Source organism: Amborella trichopoda, chromosome 6 (genome assembly GCF_054954075.1).
Source record: "Amborella trichopoda isolate Santa Cruz 75 chromosome 6, AtrichopodaSantaCruz75HAP2 v2.0, whole genome shotgun sequence".
In the NCBI taxonomy this organism is placed as follows: domain Eukaryota; kingdom Viridiplantae; phylum Streptophyta; class Magnoliopsida; order Amborellales; family Amborellaceae; genus Amborella; species Amborella trichopoda.
In genome coordinates, this window is record NC_142341.1 from 11,939,028 (window position 1) to 11,953,370 (window position 14,343).

At 40.3% G+C, this 14,343-nt stretch overlaps 1 protein-coding gene across 2 annotated transcripts in view; it reads right to left on the reverse strand.

Moving 5' to 3' along the window:
- Positions 1 to 3,155: 3,155 nt before the first annotated feature.
- Positions 3,156 to 14,343, reverse strand: part of KING1 (SNF1-related protein kinase regulatory subunit gamma 1) — a 35,014-nt gene continuing 23,826 nt past the window's right edge. Inside the window, exons 3-6 of one of the 2 annotated variants that reach the window (XM_088868620.1) lie at positions 9,339 to 9,467; positions 8,948 to 9,223; positions 4,352 to 4,512; positions 3,156 to 3,704 (exon numbers count right to left, since the gene is read on the reverse strand). In XM_088868620.1, the coding sequence (XP_088724746.1) occupies positions 3,668 to 3,704; positions 4,352 to 4,512; positions 8,948 to 9,223; positions 9,339 to 9,467 (603 nt within the window). In that variant the 3' untranslated portion in view covers positions 3,156 to 3,667. Of the gene's footprint in view, positions 3,754 to 4,351; positions 4,513 to 8,947; positions 9,224 to 9,338; positions 9,468 to 14,343 lie in introns of both variants that reach the window. The other variant, XM_011626603.3, reaches the window with a different exon arrangement.

A 14,343-nucleotide genomic window follows, 5' to 3' on the forward strand; every position in this document is an offset into this window, starting at 1 on the left:
TGCAGATTTCCAGCTGAATGTAAAACAAAATGAAATATGAAATATTTGTTTCCTTCCCGATCATTAGAAGAACCAAAATAATACTATAAACTAGTTCATGTGCATGTCCAATGAACTAGAAACCATATAAAACCTCTAATATTATTTATTGAGAACAGTTCCATACACTACATGATTTTGAAACTTAGTTGAGCCTATATTTCAATTGCTGCATCATTCCGACTCTATTGCTTGAAGACTCTCTATCTAGACTTGTCCACGAAAAGAAGGAAAAAAGACTTTGCAGATTTGTCATAAATGGTACCTCCATAGAATCTATCTATCAACTGCAGAAAAGCTTATTAACTCATTGGCTTGTATTTCAACGTTAAAAGAGCAAAACCATTCCTTAATTCTCGCTACTTTATGCTATCTATCATTGCCTTTTTCTTCTTTCCAGTTCTTTGACTTCTACAAGGATGGTTTTGTTTCCTTGTTTAGCTATCATATTTTAGTTACTTTAGTGAATCTTGTGCCTCTAAACACTTTGTGATGAATGATCATGCAATTAAAATCAATGCAAAAGAAAACTGTGACGCTTGTAGCACATCCTACTAGTGAAGAACCAGTTGGATGTAAGATGGTTTATAAGGTAAAATTTTCCAATTGTAGCTAACAAGCAATATTATGTACACCGAACTAGTATATTAAACGTGAGTGGCAGTCAGCAGGAGTTGTATATGGAAAAAGGTTGTATAAGTTTCAACCATTTACTATAGTAAGTAATGCACACATTAAAAATCTATTGAATAAGATTGTTCCAACACTGGAAAATCTCCGATAAGATCATCTCGACCTCAAGATGTTGGATATGAAAAAATAAATAAATAAATTCAAGTAAAAAAAAAGGGCATCTTGTAACATTCTCTGGACTGTCCATTTTGCAAGATTTTCAAGTATATATATTTCTACTCAACTATTTTTGGAGCCTTAAATTTCGTAATTAATAGTAAACATGGATTTTAGACCTTTGTAAAAGTTATCGGCATCGAAATTGCATTTTTCTACCAGATTTGGAGAGGTGCCTTACTTTGATTGTTTAAGGCGAGCGTCTTATACACCCTGCACCTTACATATATAGCAAGAGAGCAAACCGGTAATCTTTGTATATCTGGGGAGCAGTCCAATGGTAGTGAACATCTCTTATGCTTATGTTTCCTATTGGCTTGTTTCCACCATCAACTACCAGAAGTCCATCAACACCCTTCAGTCTCATCAACTTGACGGACTGTAGCGCAGGTTCATCGTCCGTCCCTAACCTGGAGCAAAACAGGCATTGCCACATATCTTATCTCTAACCTCTTGAGGTTACTTATGCAGAATTGGTTTTAGTCCGGCCTGCTGCCAATTAATGACGTATATGTATGTTTTGCAGATATCGCATTATTTATTCTTGGTTGTACATGCAAGCATAAAGGTATCTGGTTTTCTATAGCTCATGTGACTGGGGGGATTCTTCCTTCATTGATTTTCATGGCATTTGAGGACAAGCGAAATACATGAGGTTTCAGACCCTATTAGTGTCCTTGTTAAGTGTAAAATGGGATGCTGTCTAATATGCACCACCTAAAGGTCACCATGCATGAAGAAATTTACAGCATGAAGTCTTGATTTTTTATAGAATTCATCCTCTCCAAAGAACCCTTAACAAATTTCGCAACCCGATAACATGAATTATCAATCTTTTTGTCACCTAGATCAAGCATTGGAAGGCTATTCATTCTGTACTCTGATAGTAGTAAAAGCATGGTCGAGAGTCAAAAGTTCTGAATGAGGAGAGATGGTGCCCAGAAAAATGATGCAGCTATGTCCTTAACTTGTACATATATCATCATCATTTTAGTCAGAAAGCAGAAAGCATATATTTCCACAACAACGATATATCATCATCATTTTAGCCTTTATCTAATTAATTGGGGTCGGCACAACAAAGATATATATTATATATTATATGAAGGAAGGTTGATGGTCAAAGTAACAATTTATCAGCCTAAAAGTAAGATACGCCGGTTGTAATCTTGTAAAATTATGAACTAATCAAGTTCTCAAATGACAAAAGCAGAGAGAGAGAACCATACCTAGCATTTGATAGCTCAGTCTAAGAGTTCTGGTAGCTTTAGAGGATAGATTCGTTGGTGAGTTCTGGAAACCTGCAATGGGCTCAAGTTTTAGAGAGGGAGGGAGAGAGCCCTTAGAGATGGGATGGCTGCTTTAGGCTCGATTTAATGGTTGAAGTTCGGCTCCGCATAGAAATTACCATGAGAGAGAAATTTTGAAGGGTGCATGCATAGATTGAAAATCTTATTCTAAAGAAAACTTAAAATATGGAACTTCCTTGATATTTTGAATTTTAATTATGAACTTTGTTTAGAGAATTTTAAAATTTAAATTCAGGGTACTTGAAAAATAATTTAAGTCAGCTTTCTATGGATTGTGAACTGTTGTTTGTGAGGGAGTTTGAGTGCTATCTCCCTTTCCCATGGGGAGTGCGGGATTATTGATGCCTCTAGAGATATTTTGGAGTAACAATCATAATTTTAGTTGTCTATTTGCCTTTAGTTCTTTTTATCTCTTTTTATTTTTTATTTTATTTTTTATTTCTTGTATGCGTGTGAATATCCATTTCTTGTATGTGGTCTCTTGTTCTTGGGGAGGAGGGGGAAATGCAAGGATCATTAGTTTCTAGAAGGCATCTCAAAGGAAAATGTTTATATAAGGTTGAGGCGTGCCTCAAAAATTCACTATAAGAAGTTTTGATGTCGAAAAACCGTCAAATTCGATCATCTCATCCTTGAGATACATAGATGTTAAAGAAAATAAACTTCAAGTCTTGAAAATAGTGCATTTATAATGCATTATCTAGAAGTCAATTTTAAAGATTTTCAAGTGTTTATAGATCTGTTTCATCCACACTATTTTTTAAGCTTTAAATTTTATAACTAGAGATTGAAAATAAATTTTCAAGCCATCATAAAGATTTGATGTACTAAAACGATATATTTCGAAATTATTTAAAGGTGTACCTTACTTTGATTGTTTAAAGTCTTAGCCTTATACAAACCACACCCCTCAGATAATTCCTGTAAATGCATTGTTATTTATGTAACAGCAGCATAAGAAGCAAGCTTTTCTTTCCATTGCTTCTATGAGAATCCACATACATATAAACCACAGCTAGCACCCAAGCTTTATTCCACAAAGAAATTACAGTTTTAGACGAAAATTTACAAGGTAGATCATGAGGTGAGTGAGAGAGGAAGTAAGGTACAAAGACATCACTAACTAAGTTTGGCCAAAATGTTACAAGGCAGAACCTGATTGCATCGACAACACCTCTCTCACACACAGAACCAGCACGTACATCTAAGTTTCCAGTAAAATGTTTCAAGACACTTCTTGTGAAAAATGTGCGCTTGTCAGACGGTGCTGTTCTTAGGCAGAGGAACCACACCATCAAAGAAGTCCCCAAAGTAACCATGTGGCTCATGCACAAGCCTGGATATGATATCCCTCAGTGTAATTACCCCCTCCAAATTCCCTTCATTATCGAGAACATAAATCCTATGTATATTTGCACCAGCAAGCCTCAATATGACTTCTTTCAACATGTCATCCTTTGCGCATGCGATTATTCCCTGCAAAATAGCCGACTTCTCATGTTGCTCCTGAAGGTAACATCGCACAGCTGTGAGGAAGTTCTTTGCAGTAATTGATCTACAATAAGATGAACAATATGATCAATCGTGTATATCTCTCTCTCTCATGTTACTGCAATTTGATTATCTAATAGTAACTAACAGCAGCATTCTGTGCACTGAACTAGCATATTAAACATAAGAAGCAGTCAGGACACACGCACATACATACACACACGCATACACGCACACACAAGCCACATACATGCATATACACACGCATAATTTAATTTTCCAATTGTAACTACCATGCTACATTCTGTGCACTGAACTGGTATATCAAACATAAGTAACAGTCATAAGATATATATATATATATATATATATATATATATATATATATATATATATGGGGATTATATTCTATAAGACCATTCACTTTGGCACAAGTTCACAATCACTCTTAGCCAATGGATGTGAAATCCAGCAGGTTAAAGCGTATCACAACATTTGACAAATTTTATTTTGAACTTTGTATACCACCTGATTTTACATCTAAAGAATCAATAATGATTGTGAACTCCATGTACCAAAAGCACATATTCCACACACAGACGCACATAGCCACACGCATAGACACAAATAGCGAGAGAGAGAGAGAGAGAGAGAGAGAGAACCTGTAGTCTTTGTATATCTCAGGAGCAGTCAGAAGGTACTGAACATCTCTTATGCTTATGTTTCCTATTGGCTTCTTTCCACCATCAACTACTGGAAGCCCACCAACACCCTTCAGTCTCATCAACTTGAAGGCCTGTAGCACAGGCTCATCCTCCCTAACCTGAAATAAAACAGGCATTGCCACTTATCTTTTCTCTAACCTCTTGACCTTCACTATAGACCTATTCCTGTGAACACTTGCGCATTTGTTATGTAAGAACGACTTTAATGAATTTGTTTTAGTTATACATGCCAGCAGTATAAGTCGACTTTAGTTATACATGCCAGCAGGAAAGCAACTTGTTTGCTGTTGTTGGGCTTAGGCAGTTAAATATCGTCCAGATGGAGCTATGGAAAGAGAGGTTAAAGGAAAGGTCACAAAAAGGTGTACACAAACTTTTGGTACTGATTACTTTGAGACATTTGCTCCCGTTGGTAAACTTAATTATTTTAGAGTGTTAATATTTGTAGCAGCAAAAAGCGTTGGCCATTGTGGCAAATTGATTTAAAAATACCTTAATTCGTGGTGATTTACAAGAAGAGATATACATGAAGCAATCACCAGGACTTGTTGCTCAAGGGGAGTCAAACAAGGCATGCAAGTTGGACAAAGTCTTTGTGGCCTGAAGTAGTCCCCACGTGCATGGTTTGAGAAGTTTAGTGAAATTATTATAGCATATGGGTTTCTATAAAGTCATATAGATCATTCAGTATTTATTCAGAGGCAATGCACATATGTATAACTGTCATGGTGGTCTATGTTGATGATATTATCATTGTAAGACGTGATCAAGAAGGAATAAATAAATTGAAGGAGTATCTGAACCAGTATGTTCAGACAAAGGATTTGGGATATAGCCAAGGTATTTTCTTGGAATTGAATTAGCCCGGTCTAAGCATGGTATTAGTCTATCTCAAAGGAAGTTATGTAATGGATTTGTTATCAGAAACAAGGATGCTAGGTGCAAGGCCAGTTGATACACCTATGGATCCAAATCATCATCATCATCATAGTCTTTTTCCAATTAATTGGGGTCGGCTACACGAATCCTGGTCTACCATTCTACTCTATTTAAGGCCACCTATGGATCCAAATAGTTATTGAAAAATACAATAGTAAAGTTAGGAGTATAATTAGAATAATGGGGTCTACAATGTTATAAATTTGTACATGGGCATTGCTGTAATTTTTCTCTTTTAGTAATAATAGGGCAGAACCCAAGAGTGTGTCATGTTAGTCTCTCTCGCACACAACTCTCTTTTCTCTCTCCCTCCACACAATTCTCTCCTCACTCTCTTCCTCTTACACAACTATCTCCCTTCTTCCTCTTCATTCCACCTCCTAATTTCTCTTTCTCCATAGGGTAGTTGCTTATTAGAGAACACTCATATTTTCAACTTGGTATCAGAGCAAGATTGATTTGATGAAGTGAGAGTCGGGTAGCAAAATACTGGCCATATGACTGCTGGTTTCAGATGTATGGCTCTCAATGGACGAAAATAAGTAATGAAGAAACCCTAAGATTTTACTTTTTGGGGACAACCAACAACTATATGATGTGGATCAAATAATATTCCATCCACAGGACATCTGAAATTGGTGGCCATGATTGTATAATTGATTGGCCAATGCATTGTGCGGTGCTTTAGGTGTTTATGAAGAGTGTTCGGAAAGAAATCTGTGGGTGCATCCAGAATTCAGCAACACCGTGATTTGTTTTTCTTGCACCTTAAAATTGAAAAATGTCACAACAAACATCAAGTCTGAAGTACTCTAGACTCCAAATCACTTAAGTGATATTGGATGGCACAAACTCTCCAGAATGGGCCAGTTTTGTTAAGTTATTTCTTGGAGGCAGGAAAAAGTCGACTTATACTGATGGTTGTATAGTGAAACCCGATGGAAAGGAATCCACTTATGCTGATTGGGAACGTGATGAGCTGATTATTATAACTGGATTTTAAACTCTCATCATCATCATCATCAGAGAAATGTCCCAACTATTTGGGGTTAGCTACACGAATCCTGACTCGTCATTCTGCTCTATCAAAGGCCATACCCTCAGTAAGGCCATAAGTCCCCATATCTTTTCTCAATATTTTCAACCATGTCCTTTTGGACCCAACCCCTTACTCTTTTTGAGTCTTCTACTTGAACGAACTCGCATCTCCTAACTGGATTTTAAACTCTATGCAAACAAATTTGAGTTGCACATTTATGAATTATAATACTTCATACGAATATGGGATGCAGTCGCTGGGGCATATTCATGAAAGAAGAATATAACAAAAGTACATGAGTTGGAACAACAGATTAGCAATTTTAAACAAAAAGATCTATTAGTTTATTATGCTTCATTATGGGGTTTCTGGGATGAGTTAAACCACTACCAAACCATAAGTTGCTGCATTGTGCAAAAGAGCATAGAGAAATTGTCGAACATAAGAAGATATTTGACCTTAATCGCAAATATGAGAATATCGTGTCCAAATATTTTGGGTGGCAAAACTTTACCATCACTTGGAACGGTTTTTTCCCTGCTGCACTGTGAAGAAACTCGCCAGAAAATAATAGTCGTATCTATCAATAATTATGTTGGTGGCCATAGTGGTGGTCCAAGTGGAGGACGTAGTGGTGGCCGCAGGGGTTTTTACAACTGATGAGAAAGATAAGTTAAAATGACCTCATCATGGGAAATCTCAGCACACTAAGGAAACAAGTTGGGATCTCACTGGAATACATCCAGGGCCTTTGCTAGAATGACAATGAGGAGACTGCAATGCCTCAACAACAATATGGTGCTGATTCTTCACCTTGTGATGAGATTCCTTCTTGACATGAGGAAATTTGTGACTCTTTCCAAGCGATAGCTTCTTGATCTCAAGCAGCATGCCTCTACTCTATTGGAAATACAAAAAATAAGTTTTATTGTATTTGAAGGACAGAAATGTCATTTATCTTTTTTTCGTCCTTATTTGTCTTATGTATCTAACAATAAGGACAGTATTGTCCATAAGTTGTAATGAAGTTTACTACTTAATATTATAAGAGGGGTAGAGGTCATATGTGACCCCTATGTCACTCTCTTTCCCTCTCTATCTCTCACATGTCTCTCTCTCCCTTCTTTTCATCACCATTTTTATTTTCTTTTCTCTCTCTAGATCTTACCAAACTGTTTTCGTCTCTACTTTAATTTTCTTTTCTCTCTCTCTCTCTAGATCCTACCAAACTGTTTTTTTCTCTACTTTAATTTCGACTTGGTACTAGAGTAGGAAGAGGAAAAGAGGGGGTCAATCTTCAAAAAGGTGCGCAGGAATTGTGTTTAGGGCTAACATCATCCTTTGGGTTAGATGACATCATCATATGCCCTAAAACCCCAACTTTTTTCAGCAGTACCATATATCTCAATAGTAACCATGCCAATGGAGGTGAGTTTTTTTATGATTCTATATGCCAATCAAAGAAATATTGTTAGTGCTAATGTTTTTCTAGAAAAAAGGGAGTGTGATAAGATCTAAGGATGTAACCAGATCTGTAAAACCTTTTATATGACGAGATCAAAAGTTGTAACTTGATTTCAATTGTTCATTAAGATCTAAGGGTCTGACCAGATCTTGACTACAGTAGAGATGTCTCTACAAGCATCAAATATGGAGTCATCTCTTAAATCACCTCAGTCAGGTTTGATGAAACAATTTAGTATCTAGGATGATCCTAAACCAATATTTCTAGATTGAACAAGTAATAGTTATCCAAAACGAGAAATATGAGATCGATTTTCATTTTGTCCAATAGCAGTTTACTGCAGATTTTGCACCTTCACAGCATTTATATACCTCAGCAGCTTGCTGACCTCTTTACATGGCCATGAATGAGAAAACGATAAGGTTAACTCCCTAAAAACTTCCATCAACTGCCAAACTTACTATTTCAAAATCCATTAACATATGAATGCTGGCATATACAGACCGATTGAAGGGAAAGCCCAACAACCCAAATCCGTCCAAACAATGGAACCATGGAATCTGAAACTTTCATTTTTCACAAGGATGATCAGAGTTCAGACAAACATTACCAAACTCCAGAGGAAACCAAGTCAGTTAGTTAGCACAGTTCATGCACCACATAATTTGTTCTGTTCAATAATTACATCACTTTTTCAAAAAGAGAACAATGTCCACAACTAGATGCAACAATATACTATTTTTCATCTGCAGTGAAAGCCAGAAATATAATAAACAAACTGAAAACAATTACTTGGACATGCTACCTAAATGAGAGGTAATTTTGGTTTATGAACCATGCTAGCACCACATTACACAAGCATGCGTTTTATGTGAATCTGAAAGTCCAGAGTGTTAAATTTAAACTTCTTGTGAGGCAACTGAGTGACCATGCAGGATTTTATATGCCATATGTCACTTGACATGCATGTCATGCACACATTTTCTCAGCAAATCACAATTACGGAAGTCGGACACCAAAATTGCCATTAGTTTTCAGTGTATGGTAATGCAACAGCAAGAATATGCAAATAACAGATAATGACACACACCTTGACTATACAATTAGGTTTCATTACTGGAAGACCCAGTTCAGAGAGCTTCTTTGTTCCCCATGTCTCAAACCAAGGAAGTCCAACACATTCTGCAAGCACATGGACAACACAGGACTGACTGATAATATTATCAATCTTTGTGTCACCTAGATCCAGCACAGGAAGGCTCTTCATTCTATACTTTGATAGTAGTAAAAGCATGGTCAGAAATGAGTCAGAGTTCTGAATGGGGAGAAATGGTGCCCAGCGAAATGACCCAGCTATGTCCTTAACCTGTACATAAGAGTTCACGTAGCAGAAAATATAAATTTCCACAACAAGAAATATTTATATGAAAGTAGGTTGATAGTAAAAGTAACAATTTACCAGGCTAAAAGTAAGATACAACCTTTGTATTCTTGTAGAAATCTGAAGAAGTCAAGTTCTCAAAAAAGTCCCCTCCCATTGAAGCAGCAGCATCTGGACCTGACTGTCCATTATCTGAAGCAGCAGCTCTGCCACGTGCTGCGATTTCAGACTGCAATAAAAGTAGAGAAAACTGATTTTCTTTCCATTGCATCATGGATGGTATCAAATCAGTAGATGACTCGCGGACAAAGAAGATATCACTGGGAAGACAAAAACGAAATCATTGATAACAATTAAATGTTCATCTTCCTTAGCTCATAATAGAACATATCAATTATGAAGTCTGTTGCATAAACCAATTGCTTCTCAAGCTCCATAACCAAGTGATCAAGATGTCACTCCAAGCAACACCTACAGATGAGATAACCTATTTGTGCAGTTCTGCGATCGCTGTAGTTTAAACCATTGACCATTATCATCACATTTTCATATCTCAAAATGACAAAGTTAGAACAACAAAACAATCTTGTCAAGTCATAGAACCTTTTGCTCTCTTAGGATACCTCGTGGCACTCATCTGTAATGTTGCTTGAAGCACAAACTAATCTGAATCGAAGAGTTGTCCTCCTCTCAGTTAGGTAAGGGACTACATCTACCGAAAACAGATGCAGCTCCCATATCCCGCAAAAATTGTGCTTCTTCACTTCCCATGCCATGAAGTCCATTCATCTCAAACCGTTGTTCATTTTGATCTATTCTTTCCCCAAATCCCAAAATCAAGAACACATACCTCTTTTTCCCACGCATATCCTTCAAATCACTTGTTGCGATCCCTCATTAAACTAAAAAGTTTTGGCTGAAAACAACCATAGCTTAAAATTTAACCCTGCAAATGTAAAATCTTCCCAGTCTCATGGGTTTATGGGCTTCTGTTTTTTCCGAAAGTGTTCACCTTTGTATGGATAAGGGAAGCGTACAAAAAATGAAACATCCACAGCCCGAGTGTTCGTATATCAAAAACCCCTTACGGCGGTCTCAACAGTGCTCTACAAGCATAAGGTGTGTACAGTATAACCAAAGAGCTTATTAGGGCTCCAAAAGATGCTAAATCCCCTGCATATGCTGCTGTGAGGCGCCTTGCTTAGCGAGGGCGTCTCCTGCAGCATTGGCCTTCCTCCAGGTATGCTGCCAAACCACGTACGTAGCCTTGCAAAGGTGAAGAATCTTGTCAAAGAAGCGCTTCAATCTCCAGGGATGGGGGGAGGATCTAGATGCCGAAGCTATGACGCTCTTGGAATCCCCGTCAACTACCAATATTGTCCCCCAAGAGGGATCAAAATGGCGGAGTCCCAACAGAAGAGCCGAGGTTTCGACCGTCGTGGAGTCGGTGTACCCAGCAAAAAAGGAGAAGGAAGCGAGTGTGGTGCCTTCAGGATCTCTGAATATGCCCCCAACACCACCGGGACCCGAGTTGCCAAGAGAGCAACCGTCAAAGTTAAGTTTGACTTGGCGCTCTCCAAATAGAGGAATGGGAGATGTGCATACTGTCCTTAGAGAAAGTAAGTACCTCCAATTGACTTGGAAATCCAGAGGTGAGCAATGCTTGAAAAGTTTGTGGTTTTTGGCCAAGAAAGTGACAAGAGATTTGTTTTTGTCAATGAGGGCGAATTGGTGCATCTGCCCTCCTCGGAAAATACGATGGTTACGCTCCAACCAAATGACCCACAGTGACACAGCAACGGCTGTGCGCCACAGAATCCTCCCCTGCTTTAGCCATGGAGGGGAAAAGAATGCCATGATGAGTTGGGGAATGGAGGACGGATTCACCCAAACCCAATCAAAGAGCTGGAGAAGGTGTCCCCATAAGGAGCTGGCTAGCAGGCAGTGTATGAAACAAGTCTGGGTTAGTCTCTTCTTCCTCCAGGCACATAGCGCACCTGTTGGGTAGCTGTAGGCCTATACGCTAGAGTTGATCTACAGTCAAGGCTCATTTGGAGAAAGTGATCCAATTGAATCGTTGGATTTTAGGTTGGGGGAATAGAAGACCAGGCTTTAGGCACAGAAGGGTGAGAGGGGGTAGGAGGGGGAGGAGGGGTGGGGGAGGGGGAGGGGGAGGGGGAGGGGGAGGCGGGGTGGGGGAGGGGGAGGGGGAAGGGGGAATATGTGGGGAAAGGATTAGTCTCAATCAGGAAGAGAAGGGGGAATATGTCTTTATGCGGGGTTTGGCCTAGCCACAGCTGAAACCGAAAGAGGACGTACTGACCTGCACGAGGGCGGAAGCGGATCCGAGAGGTGAAGTGGGGCAGGTCGTGAAGGAGAGATCTCCTCGGCAGGAAGCCAGGAGTCGTTTTGGCATCAATATTTGTGTCTCACTACATTCTCTTGCATGGCAAAACGCCTACCACCATTTGCCGAGCAGGCTAAGTTATTGGCTCTAAGATTATGAATTCCCAATCCCTCTTGTGATTTGGGGAAGCACACTTTGGCCCAGGAAATGAGATGGAATCCTCTTCCCCCTCTCCCGCCAAGAGAATATTCCTCATAATTTGTCTTAGCTATTCGGCCATAGAGGCCGGCATGAGAAATAGACACATCTGAAATATGGGGATGTTGGAGAGGACTGCCTTGATGAGGGTAAGCCACCTGCCGAGGATAGGTATCTTCCGTTCCAATCCGTGGTCTAAGCTCCATTTTATCTACAATGTGACTCTATTTGAGAGGCCTTAGTTTTACCAACACAAAGAGGGAGGCCCAAATAGGTGGCGGGCAGTTGTTCCATTGTGCAACCCAATATATCAGCAAGGGGGAAGAGTGATTCAAACAACAACTCGACACCCATTATTTCAGTTTTTGGTCATGTTGACCCTGAACCCCATGCCCATCTCAAAGCACTGGAGAAACATCCTCAGATACTCCAATTGGATAAGGTCAGCATATTGAAGATGGGATTTTTCTGGTCCATTTCTGCCAACCTTGAACCCCCTGAGGAGGCCACTTTGGTATATGCCCGAGATCAACCTGCTGAAAACCTCGACAACTATCGCGAAGAGGAAGGGGGATAGTGGGTCTCCATGCCTGAGATCCCTATAAGAAGGGAAGAAACCGTAAGAGAGCCATTGATAAGCATCGAGTAGGATGGATTAGAAATGCAAGCTCTAATCCAAGATTGTTAACGACGTTTGAAACCCATTCTAGATAAAGTACAATCTAGGATGTCCCATCGACATGGTTGTACATCTTCTCCCAATAAAGTTTGATGATCACCCCCGAGGATTGGGCCATATGACATCAGTGACTGCATTCATGTGCCACAAGGGCACCATCAAGGATTTGCCGATCTTCTACAAAGGCTCTTTGTAGGGGGGATCACCCAGCCCAAGACACCTCTCAGTCCAATGGCAAGGACCTTGGACAAGATCTTGTAGGAACTATTGATGAGACTTATGGGCCTAAAATCTCTGAGTTCCTCGGCAGCTTCTTTTTTTGGGATTAGGGCAATGAATGTGGAATTCATGGCTTTGTTAATGATCCCTCTCATGAAACTCATTGAAATGTCAGAGCGCATGGTCTCCTAGAATCGATTGAAGATGGTTACTGGGTAGCCATCTGGCCCAAGACCCCGATCTTGACAGAGATCTTTGATAGCAACAAGGATTCTCCTCTTCAGTGAAGGCCCTTTCAAGCCAAATATGGCCTGGTTGGGGGGAATATGGTTGAAAGATAGGCTGGCCATGAAAGGTCTAGGGCCTTGAGGAGCAGAAGAGACAAACTTGAAATACTTGACAATTGCCTCCTCGACTTGTAAGGGTTGATCAAAAAGTTGGTCTCCGACCTTGATTTGGGAGATATAGTTGTCCCTCTTATGACAATTGGGAATCTTATGAAAGAATGTCATGTTTGAGCCCCCAAATTTGAGCCATTTGACTCTAGAGCGCTGATACTAGAAAATCTCTTCATTGCCAAGAGTAATATGGGGTCGAACTTAGCTTGTCCCCTTAAGGAAATTTCAGAGGGGTTAACAGGTGAGTCTCTTCTAGAGAGTCCCAGGAGCGAATATGCTCAAGAAGGGCTTCTTTCTGCTCACTGGAATTCCCTAGGAGATGGCGAGCCCAATCTTTGAGGAGTGGTTTGAGAAGTTGGAGTTTTCTCTGGAGTCGAAAGCCTGCCCAACCACAAACTTGAGAAGTGGTGGACAACAACCAGGAGTGGAAGAGAGATTTGAAGGTGGGCTCTTCGAACCAAGAAAATTCAAATCTAAAAGGTCTAAGCCCTCCTAGGGGGGGGGATTGGTGTCCAGAAGGATAGGACAATGGTTGGAGGTGGGTTTAGGGTGAGCCATTGAGCAGGGGCGAGGAAGGGAGGAGTCCCATTCAGGGGAGAGAGAGTATCTATCGAGTTTGGAGAGTGTGGGGCTCGGCGCATGGTCCGACCAAGTAAACTGGGTGCCTTTAAGCGGGATATCGATGAGATGGTGCCTCGACACAAAGTCGGAAAAGGGCATCATAGCTTGAGAAATCCTAGGGCTGGTATTGTGCTCAAAGGACCAGCACGTGACATTAAAATCCTTGCCAATGCACCAGAGGGAGGGTGGTCGGCGTTCCCATTGGGTCCATACACTGCTGTGGATATCCAGTGTAGGCCATTAGAGACCCTGAAGAGGACCACAGAGATGGAAAAGAGACCTCTTTGGGAACAGATAAGGGCATGGATGATGGGGTCCCATATAACCCAGATCCCCCTCGAAGGCCCCCCTGGGCTCAAGGGACACCCATTGGCATGGGCTGGAGCCCCAAACTTGTCGGACCAGAGGGAGGGGGGGTGAAGGAGTATGGTCTTGAACAAGGTCAGGACTGAAGCAGAGTATTTCTTGCAAAAATCGAGCATAGTCCTACGCTTGATTGTGTCCCAAGTCCCCGGATGTTCCAAGTCAATATTTTCATGAGGAAAGGGAGATAGAGGGAGGCACCCTTCTTGAAGAGCTTCGAAGAGACAAGGAAGAAGATGGATGAGGAGGAGAGAGGGGATTTGACGATCATAGTTGATGC